Raw genomic sequence first — 16,992 nt, 5'->3', positions numbered from 1 at the left:
GTAATCTAGACCATCAGCCTTTAATGTGCTGACTCTGCGTAGTGATCCTCTGACCTCAGTTAGTGTGGAGTGAGCACCTGGTCTTCTGAAGGGGTGAGAACTTTGGGAACTGAGTCAGAATTGGTCGTACAAAAGGGCCTCGCAGGTTTCAGAGTAGAATGCTGCATCACAGACTTTCAGCAGCTGCTAGACCTCAAAATGGATGACCAAGCTTTTCTTGGGGACATCACTAACATTCCAGGCAATGCTGTGCATATTTAGAGCACTCATGACGTGACAGTGTCTGCTGCACATTTGAATGTTTTTTTGTGTATATTGCCCCTGCAGTTATCCCCTGATTCCTTAATGCCATCATTTAAATTACATGTGTTTATAATTTGTCATTCCTTCTGTCTTTCCTCCCTATCGTTGTGTGTCAACCGCTCCCACTGTGGCAAACCACATAGACATGAGGATTCCTGCTTTCCCTGGGGAAGAATGTAATTTAATTATAATCAAACAGCTAGCAGGGGAGGCAGCTTGTGTTTAAGTCACTAATGGATACATATTGCTTACTCTGCTCGTACGTTTTCAGAATGGAAAGATCCTCAGCATTTCATAAGAGTGACTACATGTATGAAAGAGAGTTGTGCACGTCCATGCGTGTGATTATTTATATAGCATACAATATATATGCATGGCTTTTTCCACAGTCCTGCCCGAAGTTGGAATTGAGAGAAGTTATCTGACATGCTTGAAAGGATTTAGCTTGTGTATACTTAAGGAGCATATATTCGTGCTATACATATTAATGAATATAGATTTGTGCAGACATTTGTGTGAGTATGCATGTGTCTTTGGGCAAAGCAGTATAATGACACATACTGTACAGTACTCGGGTAGCCTAGGGAGAGAAAGCCCATTACCACAGTAAGGGAGAGGGAGGGCCTGAGAATCGCCCAATATCCCACAGAGCACTGGGTTGTTATAGATCTTGTTTCTGCCATTTCTCTTTCTAGACAGCCTTTATGTGTCTAGTTAATTAGCATCCCAGCCTTCTTTAAACTGGCAATGACACTGTGTAAGAAAGAAAAGTGCAAATTAATGAAGGAGAAAACTGCATTTAAGATTTGGCATATTTTATCTGACCAGCTCAATTTAAGAATAACAAGATATTATATGCAAGACTTTCTGGAAGATTTTGAACTTACTTTTTCACATTATGTGTACCTGTCATATGCACTGTCCATAGCTAAGCTCTTTGTTTTGTTTTTCTTTTTTTAATGGGTGAAAACTATCTGCAATATCTTATTAGCCCATCATGCTTAAAAAGTTAGATGTGGGGTTAAGTTTTCTACCAGGGTGGTTGATAGAAAATAGGCTTGTTAAAATAGGCTTGTATTGTTGTTGGACCACGATACCACTGAGGTCAGTTGCTGCAAAGTACAGTAGTGTGACTGAACCTCAAAACTAACTCAAACTACAACAATTTCATATTAACAACCGTGGTGTTTGTCTTTTCAACCTATTAATATGACCAGGGAATTATCTCAATATATTTTCTTCAGTGTTCTTGTGCCGTTTATGTCAATGGTATATCAATGCATGTTCTTGTGATTTGCATCATGAATTGGCCATTTAGAACCCAAACTAAGATGGCTCATAATATAACCTCATCTTTATTCCTGGCATGTTTCTTACCCCTCCTGCTGGGAAGCATGTTCTCCACAAGAACATAAGTGTTGACGTTGCTTTGGCTAATCACTTCAAGACTATTATTTCTGTTTAAAATGGATAGTTGTATGCATAATGCCAGCAAGAGTCTCTTCAGTGTTGAGTCAAGATTGTACACCGATTTTGAGGCAGTACCAGATTGTTCTCATGTCTATATTTTCTGTTAATATGTACATAGTAAACATTCCTCTCTATACATACTGATTGAACCGAATGAATACATGTTTTCAGCTCCCTTCAAAAGTTGGAAATTTGGATAAAGCACGAGGCAATCGAGGCAAGAGAAAAGAGAAGAGAAGGCTTAGTTTTTTCTGGACTGTGCCATCTGCACTGAGTTATTACTGTAAATGTATTTCACAGTGTGAAGCCAAGTCAGTATGGATCGCCCTGCATACAGGAAAAACGAAGGGGAGAAATTACAGTCTGGTCCCTGTTGTAAAAATGTATTGAGTCAAAGCAGACAAACACAGTGAAGCTGTCAGAGCATTCGGGATGTTAAAGAGTATTCTACATGATGACTACCTCAGCTGGCTAATTAGACACTGTTGTTTGTGGTTGTTGCTGCTAAAAGTGAAGGATGTGAGAGCGTATAGTAGTGTGTGTGAGAGAGTATAGTAGTGCTTTTGTATGAGTATAGAAGTGTGTGTGAGAGTATAGTAGTGTTTTTATATGAGTATAGTAGCGTATATGTGATATTATGATGCTGTGTGAGACCAAGTATGAATTATTTCTCAAGGGGCCTCTCATAATAAACAGTATGTTGACAGTATGTTCCTACAGCGGATTTCTCCCTTAGGAGAATATGGCCACCAGTGACCCTAACATTTTTCTTCTGTTTCAGTTGCCCTGTTGCAGTTTTGTTCTCTCTTTTATCACAAAAGAAAACAGACAAATCAAAAGAGCTGTGTTGAGGTACTGAGGAAATGTCAAGCTTTTGTTCAAAGCGGATGCCTCAGTTTAGGAAGGAAATGTAAGCCCTAGCCTTTTGACACACACCGATATTGCGTAATCAGATTGCAGTGTCCACTCCATAGTTAAACACCTCCTCAAATGAATGAACGAAACATTGCACCCAACATTGTGATTACCTCCCCTGCTGTTAACATTGATGTTGAAGTCTCACCCAACGGCCCGCTACCAATGTGTTTGTGCTCCGATAGTGCGAGTAGCAAGCACGTACTCACACTCACAGGCACACACGCGCACACATACTTTCAAACCAGGCTGAGCCAGTGAGATAAAGCTATCTAATTATATTCCTCATTTGCAGCTCTGATCCATAGAATAGATCCTCCCCAGCCTCTACCACCCGGCTTTTGCAGCCTGCAAGCAATTGATCTTGCTGTGTGTTTACAGATGGCGCTCATACAAACCACATACACATTTTTTTATCTCCTAATCACAAGTTAGTATGTGCACATATAAATATCCTTATATGAACTATGCTATATATGCTGCACTAATACTGTTCAGATAAGGAGAGCAGCTTTCAATACATTTTTCTTAAATTGTTTGCTACATTCATTCCGCAGCAGTAGCAGCCTTCTAGCATCCTCCAGTAGCACACCAAGACGCCATCTGGCAAAGTCTCATTAAAATGCTAATTCATTTTAATAAGAGACAGGTAATAAACTGCAATTATGTATCGCCAGAGAGATGGCAGAGAGCAGGAGTTTGAGGGAAGTTGGCGGGGATGTGAGTTGTCTCACTAATCAAGAAACTGCCTTACTTGACACCCCCTCAAACCCACATTCTTAACCTTAACCAGCACAAGAAATGTTTGATTTGAACAGCTTTCTAAAGGACTATCCACAAAGACAAGATGGAAACATGTGTTTGTGTTTTGTGGGTTTTTTTTTATCTGAGAGAATGTCTGTAGAAGCCCAATTTTTGAATTTAAGGAAACTGTGTATGTCACTCAAGTGTATATGAATTGACTTGATACTTGAGGCTAAATAGGGAAATTCACCAAAAGAACAGCTGAATCATTCTGTCATGTGAAGAGGTCCAAATTTTAATTTGCTTTTAATTCAGGGGAAACACTGAAGCACATAGAAAAAACACAATGATGTGACATAGTTGCTACATTTTTATTAAGTCTCAACCTCACACCCCATCTACGCACGTATCACCCAAACCCTGACACCTACTGTAGCAACATCCCAAAATAATAACAAATAATAAGAACAGCAAAATAATAAGAAGTTACAGGCAGAGGGTGTGATCTCTGTAGATACACTATTACTATTTTGTATGAGTGTATACATTTTTTTATTTAGGAAAAAATCTACATAATATGCTTTTCAATGTGAACCATACCCTTGTACTTTGCTTCATGTAATTTTATTTACTTGAACTCTTCAGGACCGAAGGGAAAAAACACTTGAAAGACAAAATTGGGTCATGTGTGACATCTTGTCTTCATATTAGTGCTGTCACCTGGCGTGAACAGCCTCCAGACCAGATGGCAAGCAGACCAGTCGTTTAGGCTAAGTTGCCCTTGTCAGACAAGATCTTGTAGCCTGATCAAGGTTTAACACATGTTGGCTTGAAGTCCATAACTGCAGCTCCTTTTGATTGAATTGGCCCCCTTTATCATTTTAATTTCAATAAAGACCCTGATTTAAACTTATACTAAAAGCTTGACTTTAACAAAACCCCTTTTAAAGGTTATAAAAGGCTAATGTTGAACATAGTAATAAAAAATGCCATACAATATCTTACTAATTGTTCTACTTTGTACATGCTATTTTGGAGTTGTCTGCATACTAAGCGCTGGAATGTACTGTAATGTATAGTTATTCGCTGACCTATGGGCTCTGGGGTCAAATCTGCTGCAAGCAAACTGATTGAGGTGAAACACTGTGACAAGTGTGTTATCTCCCCACAATGGCATTTTTCTCTTTCCATCTGTGTAGTCCTGATTACGCTCCAAAGAACTGCCGTAGCACTCTCCACCAACGTTTATCTCAGTGGGAGCAATCAAGCCAGCCATAAATCAACAATTTCTTTATCCAGAATGAGGTCTGGGCCCCCCTCTTCTGCCCTTCGTTCAGTCCTAGTGTGTCCTTGGGTAGATTGTACCGAGGGATAAAGCATGTTCATATCGCACTGCAATATAATCTTCCCCAGGAGTCACAAATTACGGAACACTCCGGGTGTTACTACTTGGAACAGGAGAGCGATAGAATATAATCTACCTAAAGAACTCGATTAAGCAGAATTGTTATGACCTCAAACCAAAAATGAATTTAATTATTCATGTTTCAATTTCTGTGACTCCTCTTCAAACTTTTTTATGATTGTATTTTTTTTTTCTCTTTTCTTTCTTTTTTCTCTTCAGGACCACCCACCATCTCCAGCACACAGACTCAGCAAGCTTTACATGGAGAAAAAGGACAAATCAAATGTTTTATTCGAAGTACACCTCCTCCAGACCGCATTGTAAGTACTTCTGGATCATTTATTTTAATTGTTTCTTTTTTTCGGAGTTATGCAAATTAGATAGAATAATGACCCACCATATCTGTGTATAGTATAATGCCTATCTAAACATGAGCAGTGCACACTAGCATTTTACAGTGTTATTTGATCATTTCTTTTCATATGAAAAGGTGAGCTTGAGACTACAGTTGGAACCCACAGTTTCTCATTTAATGCTCACGTATGCTTTGTTAGCACTGATCCCATTAAGATTTATGGACCTTATATAAACAGCCTATTCTCTGAGTTCACACTGCACTTATTATTAATTTGTCAATGTGTGTGTGTGCATGTGTGTGTTTGCATATGCATGTGTTTGCCTGTGGTTAATTGCCATACTTTGTCATCTAATGTGTGTTTTTATTATATTGGTGTCCAGCATTAACTAGCAGCATAATTAATATCAGGTTGATTTGAGAGGTGTGCCTGTGGTGGCAGGGCTGCTGGGTCTAAGTGTTTATCCTGGTCTCCAAACTATTTAATTAAGTCTTCACAAAAGTCCAGTTTTCTTTTATTCTGCCTTTTATTTAACGACTTGCATACATCATTTAAGATGCAGCTATGTCAAGTCAAGTCAATTTCATGTATAGAGCCCAAAGTGACAAGTGGTTTATAATCTGTATAACAGCGTCTGTCCTTAGACCTTTGGTACAGTTATACTCCACAAAAAATATTGGAAGAGTAAGGACAAAGAAAGCTCTTCACTTTAGACATTTTGGAACCTAGATGTTAACAAAAACAGGATTATTTCCTTGAGTAATTAAGTGAAATACTCAAACCAAGTCAAAATGTGTAACAATGTGACATTTGTATAACTCTAAAGAAATGCTGATCGATATTTGGAGGAACCCACCTGCCCCAAAACCCACTTTCATTAATGGTACAGTTGTGGAGATTGTAAGCCAGTACAAGTACTTGGGCACCATCTTGGATGATAAACTGATTTTTGAGGCCAACACTGACTATATCTGCAAAAAAGCCAATCAGAGACTGTTCTTTTTAAGGAAGCGGAGGGATTTTAATGTCGACAGATCGCTTTTAAAAATGTTTTATTCATCTTTTATTGAGTCGATTTTAACTTTTGCAGTGATTTGCTGGTACGCCCAGAATATGCTAATATCAATTATTTCCCCATGTTTCTCTTGTTAGTGCAATTTCCCATCAGTCCATCACATGTCAGAAATCCCTTCTGTATACCTTCTGTGCCTCACAATATTTGCAAGCACCTTCAGATTTTGGACATTTGGTTTTGCTGTTATTTCAGAGTACATTTACTCAAGATATTCAGTTTGATTTCTCTTTTATCAATGTGACACCAAATCTTAATTATTTTGACATAAATGTTATATGTGTGCATTTGATCACACGCAGACTTTGCAAAAAGAGTTTCCAGTTATGTCAAAAAAATTATCAATGTAACATCATCAGACAAACTGTTAAAGACAAACAGCACATATTTTTAATACATACAAAATGTGCAAAGGGTTTTAATATATTTGTATTGAAAGTGATACAGTTGTCACAGTGTGTCCTAATTCTGTGTGTGTCCTAATTCTGCTTACAATAACAAGTGTTATTGTTATGAAAGTTGATTTTTTTTAGGATATTTTTGATCTTATTCTTTAGCTACCATGATTATTCACAGTATTTAAAATAATGCACGGCATCGTGTGCCCTACATCTTCCTTTAGTTCACAGGAAACACTTCACTACAAATAGTAGCATGTACTTATGACCCTATTTCGAGCCCATAGTCTCCCAGCAGCCAAATCCAAAAGCACAGTAATTCTGCAGCGAGATGAAATCTGCCTAGAGTACATGCAATTTGCAAATACCCATTGATATTGGCTCAGTCTACAGATACCGGAGATATCTCTGTGAGTTGGCAGCTTGTCAAACAGAGATGAACAGCAGTAAATGGGGCCAGTCAACCACAGCATTTTTTAACCATAACACAGCATCCAAACTATCCACAATAGAATACAATATCTTAAGTGCATTCTCACTGATTCATTTTCCTCTGAATCATGGAGCTATTCACCAAACAAAATGAGCGAATGTCTGTGCAATGATATCACTAGCAGTAACTCATACTACCTTATAAAAGGAATAAATAGAACTACCCTTTTATTACAATAGGGCATGAGAGTCATCTGTTCATGGCCATCATGTATATCTATGGAAGTGTGTATTTTGAGGAACATAAAGCTGCTTGTCATTATGAAAGAATCATCCAGGAGCACCTGCGTGAAATGGGGTTAATGACCAGGTCATCACCATGCCATTATACACCTTCTTATGAACTCAAGAATCCACTGACAGGAGTATTCAAAGTTAGGTAGTTGCATGAAGTGCAGATGTGTGGAGTCTCAGTCAGCTTTAACAATTGAGTGCTACAGTGCCTTGTTCAATCACTGACATATGATGGTGACTGGTATCAGGGCCAAAGTTGTATTGCCTGGTTATGGAAAGAAATCGGTTTGTTTCTTCTTAATGTCTGTACCCATAACATGCATCTCTTACCTCATGACAAGACTAAGAATTGATAGGTACACTTTAGCATCAGTTTGGACCTAAAGTCATCACCATGGGATCATTATGTATTAAAATGTGTCTAGACTGGGACATGATCGCCTGTACCAAATTTCATGCCAGACACTCAAATCCAGAAATGTCAACCTCATAGTGGAACAAGAGTAAATGTCATAGGATCATTAAAAGTCAGTAAACTTCTCTTTACCAGGGAAGAAGAATGTTTTTTTCAAAATGTATTTAAAAACCACCCGAAAATTGAGATATTTCAGTCTGAACCAAAGGAGTAGACCCATTGACAGACAGACATGTGTCTTTGTGTGTCCATACTGGTAGAGCATGAGATAATACTGACAATACAGAGACCCGAACATGAAGACATGAAGCTTCACTTTAGAGTACTTTTATTTTTTAACACATTTACCCCTTGTCTCTTCTCAGGCCTGGTCATGGAAAGAAACTGTGTTGGAGTCTGGAACATCTGGCCGTTACACTGTGGAGACCGTCACCACAGAAGAAGGAGTGATTTCCACACTGACCATGAGTAACATTGTCCCAGCTGACTTCCAGACCATTTATAACTGCACTGCGTGGAACAGCTTTGGCTCTGATACTGAGATCATACGCCTTAAGGAACAAGGTGGGAGCCAAGGTTCGACAGGTTCCACCTTCCTCTTCTTAAAATCACGTGGTTGTGGTTTTCAGATATTAGTAGATAGTGACAGAGCTATGGTGCTTTTTGTGCATCAGTCTGTTTGTGCCAGCCCTCTGTCTGTAAGCACGTGACTGTGCCTCTGTGTCTGCATGTGCTTTAGGTATGCATGGAATGAAATCTGATAGCAATTTGGTCATCAAGCACATACGTTAAAATATCAAATCTTGAATAGATGATAACCTTGGATGTATATAACCAATGGGCATATAGATTTCAGTGTATAATACAGTTTGTTTGTTTTTTACTTTGATACAGCTGTTACGTTTAGATAAACACCATTTGAGGTTTTGGGGGGGTTCCCCCCAAATTCTATCAGAAATAAATTCTTAAAAAGTGACATTTTTTACCAATTTGGAATTGCAAAGTGGCAATACAAAGTTACACTGCATGACCTTAATCCTTAAATGTTTGATGTACAGTAAATGTGATGATGACATCGATAAATCCCTTACAAATTAGTTTTCTGGATTAACATAAAGTGCAACTCCCTGGTTATTTGAACTGGTGACCCTTACTGAGCACTGCTTCCTGAATATAAAATAAACTTTGCCTCCTCCTATATTCATGTCAAATAGCAACTCCAAACATTCTTCTCAGTTTGCATTGATTCAAAAGTGAATACTTTTTATCTGTTGACCCTTTCTCCTCTACCATTGGGGAAGCTGTGTTTTCTATCCACTTATTGCAAATGATAAATTATAAGCTGCTTATGTGAAAGTGACATTGATCAATGAAGACATTAAATAGGCTTTAATGGTGTAGGAAGAGCACTTGGTTGTTTTGCATTAGTTTAAAATGCGAGAAGGTCATAAATGTGGGCAATGCAGGTCCTCATTAAAGTGTGCTTTAATGAGGACCTTTAATGTTGAAGCAGCATATAGATGTATGCCTGCAGGTTTAGTCTCTTCCCAGTCACACATGCACTACAACATCCGAGCAGAAACACACAAACATGATTATGCTCAAACTAATGCACACACTTTTACACCCTCAGTGAAATGCTTCTATTAGCCTAAATGAGTATAAATTAAAAGTTATTAAACAGTAGAATAATCAGGCAATATTGGACAGTAGGATAATGTTTGTCCGCACTGATAAAATGTCAAAGTCATTTAGAGGGAGATAAAATGTAGCATATCTTCCCTTAGTTCCTTATTGTTGCAGAGGCAGAAAAGAGGGGGGTGTGAGGAGAGTTGGTGCGTATGTGTTTGTGTGTTCATGCCTGAAAGAAAAAGGTGGCCTCTAAATTTTGAGAGTATGCTGTTGTGTGCTTTTCTGTTATGTCCCCAATCTTTAATTTAATGTACATTTGAAATGTTTGCAGTATTTTATTGTAGAAGGACACGTCTCTTTGTTGCTCTCTGCAGAATCTCTCCCAGTGGCGGTGATCATCGGCATTGCTGTGGGAGCTTTTGTGGCTCTCATCGTCCTCATGGGCACCATTGGAGCATTCTGTTGCACCCGCTCCCAGAGAAGTATGTCTCCTCTTCCCAGTAATATCCACTGAAGCATGCATGCCAATGTACTGTATGGTCCCCAGTCATGCAAAAAAATGTCTATCTATTCCAATGTGGATCTCTTTTTCAGTCAAACAAAAAAAAAAAAATCTCTGCATGGTAGGATGATTTTGCTTGTCTGCAAATTTTGACTTAAATATGAGACAGAAGATAGAGCAATTGCCAGCAGCTACAAAGATATCTGATAAACTGCCCGGAACATAGTGTCACACTTAAGATGAGATCACATGTTAAGATGGACATCTTTTTGTGGTGCAGTGATAGCCAGATTGTGATAAGGACTCATTTCATGCAATCTCAGTCTGGCTGCATTCACTTTGGAGGCTATTTACATCATGCGCTATATTCACTGCCTCCCACCCATGTACCAAGTGACTCAAGTTAGAGACAGTCAGCAACTGTCTCTTTCCAAGAACCAAACTGTGCTACTGGTCCCTTCAGCATGTCTATTGTCTGTATACTACAGAGGAAGCGCACCTGGTTATGCCCTCACTGCCCGTCTCCATCTGTGCTCACCAGAGAGAACTTGCAAGCAAAATTAAAACAGAAAGTAAGACTTTGTTATGTAAAAGTATCATCAGCATTCTCCCAAACAGAATGAGCCACCGTGGAAGGCTGTGTGAGATTGCATATGTGTGCAGAAAGAGATAATCTTTTGTTGGCAGGAAACAAAATGATTAATAATGCTTTGTATTGTTTTTCGGGAAATGGGGGAGTTCTCACAAACCAAATTCTGTAATACTGCACTAGGGGAAATTGTAATGTCAACAAATACAAAATGGTGTTTATCCAGTTTATTGAGATATACGTGTCATCTGTTTTTTTGCTAGATCTAAAAGGAGTCGTGTCGGCCAAAAATGACATCCGGGTGGAGATTGTACACAAAGACCATAATGCAGCACGGGAAAACGAAGAGCACACCTCCATGAAACAACTGATGGTGAGTGTGAGTGTCGCAACATACTACTTTCTATTTCTTCTTCCTGTTTTCAAAAATAAAATTTCAACAAAAATTAGGTCTTTTATTTTTGTATTGCTTTCTCAGCTTGACTGTAACATTATGAATGCATGTTATTTTTTGGCATATCTTTGTCCTATGGAATTCCTTGGTAGTAAAGGACTGTAGATTGTATATTGGCTGTAGTAAAAGCATAGGGCCTATATTTATCAATATGATGCCACCATCACTATGAGCAGAACAGACCCCAATACATTTTAACTATGGAGATACTGATGCATACTGGGTAATCCTACAGTGGGTGTACTTCTCTATCTACATGCCTTCAAGACACTCAAAGAACAGTTTCCTCTTTGGAGCTGTACCAGTGTTTTGGTTTTCATGCAGTTTGCTCCAGGGCAGGGTTATTTGCAGTAAAAGGTTTGGATTACAGTGCCTTTCAAAATACTTAATACAGTCAGTACATGGTGTTAGTGCAAGGAAATGAGCGTGTCTACCTTACGAATCTGCATTTTGTCAAGATAAATAAAAGATATTCATGGATACATTATTAATGCTCCCTGGCAGCACTGAGTGAAGGTGAAACATGTCTGACTGATATTAAAAAAAGGGAGAACAAGTGATAAAAGTGAAATGCTTCAATCTAAAATGTTCTTTTTTTTACTATGAAGAGTTTCAGATACTTCACAGACTCTTGGTGTACTTTGCTTGATTTCTATTCAGGTTGAACGAGGAGAGTTCCAGCAGGAATCTGTTCTGAAGCAGCTGGAGGTTTTACAAGAAGAGGAGAAGGAGTATCAGCACATTAAGGTACGACTCATGAGCGACAGCGGCGTCAAGGCGTGAAAGCAGGAAAGCAAGAATAAAATTGTGGGGAGAGAAATGCCTTCGGGCCAGTGGGTGGTCTTCATCTTGGGAACCAAAATAGCTGAAAAAACATAAATCCCTCTCCTGCTATACACAGGATTTTCCTAGAGGTCCAGAGGCAGAATGACTCCTACAGGTCTAATTTCATTAATTAGTCTCTCATCGAAGGTGGTTCAAGGAACCAGAGGCTGGTTGGCCCTTAAGCTGAGTTATTTATACCATATATGGATGGGATTGGACTATTTTACTCAGCATATACTGTACGACTGGGAGACATGATGGGTGTTTATTAACCTGATTTTACTCTCTCAGCATTTCTGACATTTTTAAATTTAGAATAAACTTGCCTTTAAAGAAACTGTTTTCAACAATATTCTCATCCTATTAATTAGTTATCTGACATCTTAAAAGCACTGGGACCTGCGGATAAACCCACAACATCTACTATCAAGTCTATTTATTGCAGTGCTAGTTTGGAAAATTCTGCAAGTTGTTTCAGCTTTCAATGCATGTGGCTCATATTTGTAATGTTGTAATTTCACTACAGGATTGCTATGTTTGAATAATAAGTAATAGTAAACTAATTTCTCTGTTCCTTATTCACTCCACTAAACCACCATTAAACACTCATTAAAAATTAAATTAAACATTCAATCAAAAATAATGAACACTTTTCACAAAATAAATTGTATAAAAACATTGGAATATTGTCACTGTTGTTATTACTCTCTGATTGGTAACATATCATTTGTTATCCAGACACAATTCTGTAAACACTGTATCAGCATTAATCCTCATGGTAACAGTGTCAACGTTCATAATCTAATCTTTACAGCCATCTGCGGTATGCAGCTAAAATACTCCAATTTAATCAAATCACCACTAAACAGGCAATGTCACTATTGTCACTATCAACATGGGAGAGAGAACAAAGCGTGCGAAACAATTATATGTCCATATATCATTATTTCTCAATATCTTTATTAGAGTACAACCAGAAAATACAGGAAATGTGCATGCAGTATTAAAAACACAGAAAAAATCTGAATAAAATGCTTCTATAGGCTTGTTTTTGAAGTCATTGGAAGTTTTATGTGTAAGACCAACTTTCAATCACAACATTCCATTTAAAATGCCAAACATCACAGAATTTGACAGACATAAAATCATAATTGTGTCCTGGTTTGGGCTGCATTTCTGCCAGTGGTGTTGGTGATGTTGTCAAAATTGATGGGATCATGAATGCTGAAAAGTACAGACAGGTTTATAAATCATCAGGTAATTCCTTCTTGAAAGTGCCTGTTTGGGAATGGTTTTATTTTTTCAGCATGATAACGATCCCAAGCACACTGCTAATGCAGTGAAATCGTATTTGGAGAGAAAAACAGACAACTGACAGTCTTGGACTGGCCTCCACAGAGTCCAGACCTGAATATGGGGTCATCTGGACAGAGAAATAAATAAAAGAGAGTCTAAATCTAAAGAAGAACTCTGGGAAGAGCTTAAAGAAGCCTGGTATTATATACCAGAAGATTACTTCAGAAAACTTGAGGACAGTCTCCCCAAAAGAGTTCAAGATGTGCTTAGTGCCAAGGGAGATCACCCTAAATTCTGACTTTTGCCTGTGGAAGCCATTTTTTTCTGAACATTGTGTGTACATATTTCCTGTATTTTCTGTTTGTATCTTAATAAAGAGACCGGAAAATAAATATGGATGGTCATTAAAACTTTTGCACAGTACTGTATATATAGAAGAAATAGTCTGATCCCATGATCTCCATCCACGGTTTGATTAATGGCATCTACTTATTATACACGTACATCCTTTGATATCAACTATGCTGCTCCCTAATCCTCATGGAGCATATATGTCCAGCTTGGTTCTGTACATTTTCAAAGAGGCTAAAATGTCAGTGTGCTCAAACCAAATGTGTTTTATTCAGTAAAGCCAAGATTTAATGAATGCAATAATAACTGACTTCAGTGCTATTTATAGCTGTTCACCCATTTACATGCCATTGAGCAGGCATGAATGGATCAGCCTGTACAGACTTCGCTTTCACTTCTCCCGTCGCACATGAAAGTACTTTACTGCACCACTTGTAACTCTTGCAATAAATGATCCACATGCAATTTGGCAGACTGTGCAGATTCTTGTATCGAGGCCCCTTTTCACTCCCTGATAGGCAAACCTCTAGTAAAGGATGGCCATATTCTCCTTCATCTTAGAATTATCTTACTGTTGTCAGTCCAGCAAAGTGGCCTTTAAAATGTCAGTTTTACAATTTCAAATGAATCAATTATCTATTGTTTTTAGTTGTGTTAACATTTCTGAATTTCTACATTTATAGTTCTCTAGTCAGCTGTATTTTCTTATAAAGGGCATAGATAATGTGTAAAAGATTGTTGTTTCATCTCAAATCACTGTAGCAGCTGTTTTATGGAGTTTTCTTTTAAAACAATGTTTCTGTTTACATTCACCAAAACACATTGTGTGTATTGTTGAGCTCTAACAAGCATGTTGAATGCATTTTCTTGTTTTTTTTAAATATAAAACTGGCACTGTTTACATCTATATTTACTAGCTGGCAGTCTTCTTCTCTCCTGCCTTTGCCTGCATATTGTCGGTGCATTACCCCCACCTGATTAGTATCATAGTGTGAAGCAATTGGCAGGCATATGCATTGCACCACCTGCAAGCCCACGCATGTGAAGCCTCATGTGCCTATAAGATAAGATAAGATATATAATTATTACAGCAGCAAGTGGACAGTAAAATAGAGGAGCATCAATAAGAAAAGAATAAAGAACAAAAAATAAGTACGAAAAACAATAAGAACAATAATAGTAGAAATATATAATAAAAAATTCAAATGATCATTAATATTGGTATTGAGTGGTAATATAACAGATATGATATTGTTATTGCACAGATTAAAGTGAAAGAAAATATATATGCATATAATATATGTATATATATATGTTGCACGGATAAATTGAAATTAGTAATATACTTGAAGTAGTAATATTGCACAGCACTGGACATACAAGAAGAAACAAAATGAGGGAACCATAGAACTACAAGTGGTCTAACACCCCACAAGGTATCTTTAACAATTACACTGACGTAAGGGTCACACAAAAACTACTTAATATGCTGTGCATTAAAGCAAAAGTTAAATGCATTTAAACAGAAATACATTGACTGCGCTCAGTCAATTGTGTGAAAAAACTAACTTACAATATTTTTTTTATACCTGTTCCCAAAAAAAAATCTGAGTATGTATAAATATGTTATTGTTGTTTAAATTGGGTAAAAGTGTTTACTATTCTTTAAAAAGAATCCTCTTGGTGCTTTTCACATAAATGCATCAGTAAATCTAGCACAGCGGATTATCCCACAAGGTGTTTATTCCACCTCCGACCTGCTTACTTGTAGGCAAGACTAAAGACAAATTGTCACACTGCAATTTGTATTATCCAGAGATTATATCACCATTCTGACCCCATATGAGCAAGGTGACATACATAGGTGGTGCCCGTTTAGACTCTGCAGCATGCCAGAGCTTATCAGTGCTGTTGAAATAAATTTGGTCCTGATCATTTCTCCTCTGGTCCAAACAAATGTTGGCGTTGGCTCCCTGATGTGTGCTTCTATTGTGTTTGCCTGCTTACCTGCTTCCTCTGGGGCCAGACCTTTTTAGTTTTTAGTTTCTTTATCCTAGTTAATGACAGCATGCATGAGGCGAGAGCAGAAGGGGACTGAACAAGAGATAAAGGCCAGACGCAAACAATCTCCCTGTCTGCTGTCTGATAATGACAAGCATAACGAGGATCCTCTCAGGCTGTCTCTCATTTCCTCATCATGTGCATTCTTCTTTGGATTTGCTACCATGCTCACTATGCTTGACATTCGCACCCATTCACATGAGGAGCAGAAAACACACATACATACAAACACACTCTCACACACTCACACAAACACGGAGACATGCCCTATCTGGACCCTTAGCAACAGCACGGTGCCTGCAGCCTAGCAGACAAACAAGTGGCACAGCTGTAGCCTCAGAAGCCATTTCAGTGCATACATGAAATTACAGATACTACAGTCTGTTTAGGCCCAATTAAAGCTGGTTTGTGAGTGAACTTTGCAGTGACACATTGGATGCCAAAATGTGAATCATCAAGGCCCGCTTAATTAGCGAGAAACATGATTTTAAGGTTAGCGTGGGGGCTGACTAAACCCTAGCACAAAGCATTGCCACTGTTGTTCGCTTCTTCCGTGATGTACACTGCACCCTCTTCCCTTATTTATTCACCAATTTGAATGGTAATTACTGCCAGTTTGACCTTGGCTCCTGTTGAGCTCTGAGAAGAATGCATGTAAATGTAAAAGTATAAACAAGGGGGTGGTTTTATTTTCTTTGTGCCCTCTGTTTCCCCATCCCCCCTTTAATGTGCTATTACTGGTACAGCAAAGAAATAAATATTTGTATTTCCATTTCCTGTGTTTTCAATAGGACCCCACAAATGGCTACTACAGTGTTAATACCTTCAAGGAGCACCAAACCCCTACCATGGCAGGGAATCAATCCACTGAAGTAAGAAACCCCACCAACACAGGCACCCTGGGCAAACAGCGGGTACCAACAGGCATGTCCTTCACCAACATCTATTCCACTCTGGGAGCAGGTCCCAATCGTCTGTATGACTACAGCCAACGCTTTGTGCTGGGCATGGGCAGCAGCTCCATTGAGCTATGCGAACGGGAGTTCCAGCGTGGCTCGCTAAGCGACTCCAGCTCTTTTATCGACACACAGTGTGACAGCGGCATTAGCAGCTACAGTAAGCCGGAAGGCTATGTGCAGTTCGACAAAGACAGCAAGGCATCAGCCTCCTCCTCGTCCCACTACTCCCAGTCCTCCTCTCAGAACTCAGACCTCACTCGGCCCCTCCAGAAGCGCATGCAGACCCACGTCTGACCACTAGGGAAGGAGGCTGTGTAAACAGGGTGTAAAAACCAGCCAGGATTGTTAAACTGTGATAGAATCAGCTCCCAGGAGCTCCTAAAGTAACAATGTTACTGTATATGTCCTCTGGATACCTGGAGATGCGGGGGCTGTTTGGCTTTAATAAAATGTGTGACTTGTGCAGACTTCTCAATGTCCCAAAAAGTGGATCTAGAAGCCTTATATTTCCCTCATGCT

At 38.7% G+C, this 16,992-nt stretch overlaps 1 protein-coding gene across 1 annotated transcript in view; it reads left to right on the top strand.

Moving 5' to 3' along the window:
- The window catches only part of kirrel3b (kirre like nephrin family adhesion molecule 3b), a 61,714-nt gene extending 44,947 nt beyond the window's left edge, over window positions 1–16,767 (top strand). The window contains exons 9-15 of the mRNA XM_053320884.1: window positions 5,057–5,157; window positions 8,170–8,380; window positions 9,823–9,918; window positions 10,427–10,510; window positions 10,791–10,900; window positions 11,642–11,728; window positions 16,306–16,767. Coding sequence (XP_053176859.1) covers window positions 5,057–5,157; window positions 8,170–8,380; window positions 9,823–9,918; window positions 10,427–10,510; window positions 10,791–10,900; window positions 11,642–11,728; window positions 16,306–16,767 — 1,151 coding nt within the window. The remainder of the gene's footprint in view (window positions 1–5,056; window positions 5,158–8,169; window positions 8,381–9,822; window positions 9,919–10,426; window positions 10,511–10,790; window positions 10,901–11,641; window positions 11,729–16,305) is intronic.
- Window positions 16,768–16,992: the final 225 nt, after the last annotated feature.

This window comes from Scomber japonicus, chromosome 6 (genome assembly GCF_027409825.1).
Source record: "Scomber japonicus isolate fScoJap1 chromosome 6, fScoJap1.pri, whole genome shotgun sequence".
NCBI classification, from domain to species: Eukaryota; Metazoa; Chordata; class Actinopteri; order Scombriformes; family Scombridae; genus Scomber; species Scomber japonicus.
Note: the sequence above shows the minus strand (reverse complement) of the source record. Positions and strands in the feature narration are given on the sequence as shown.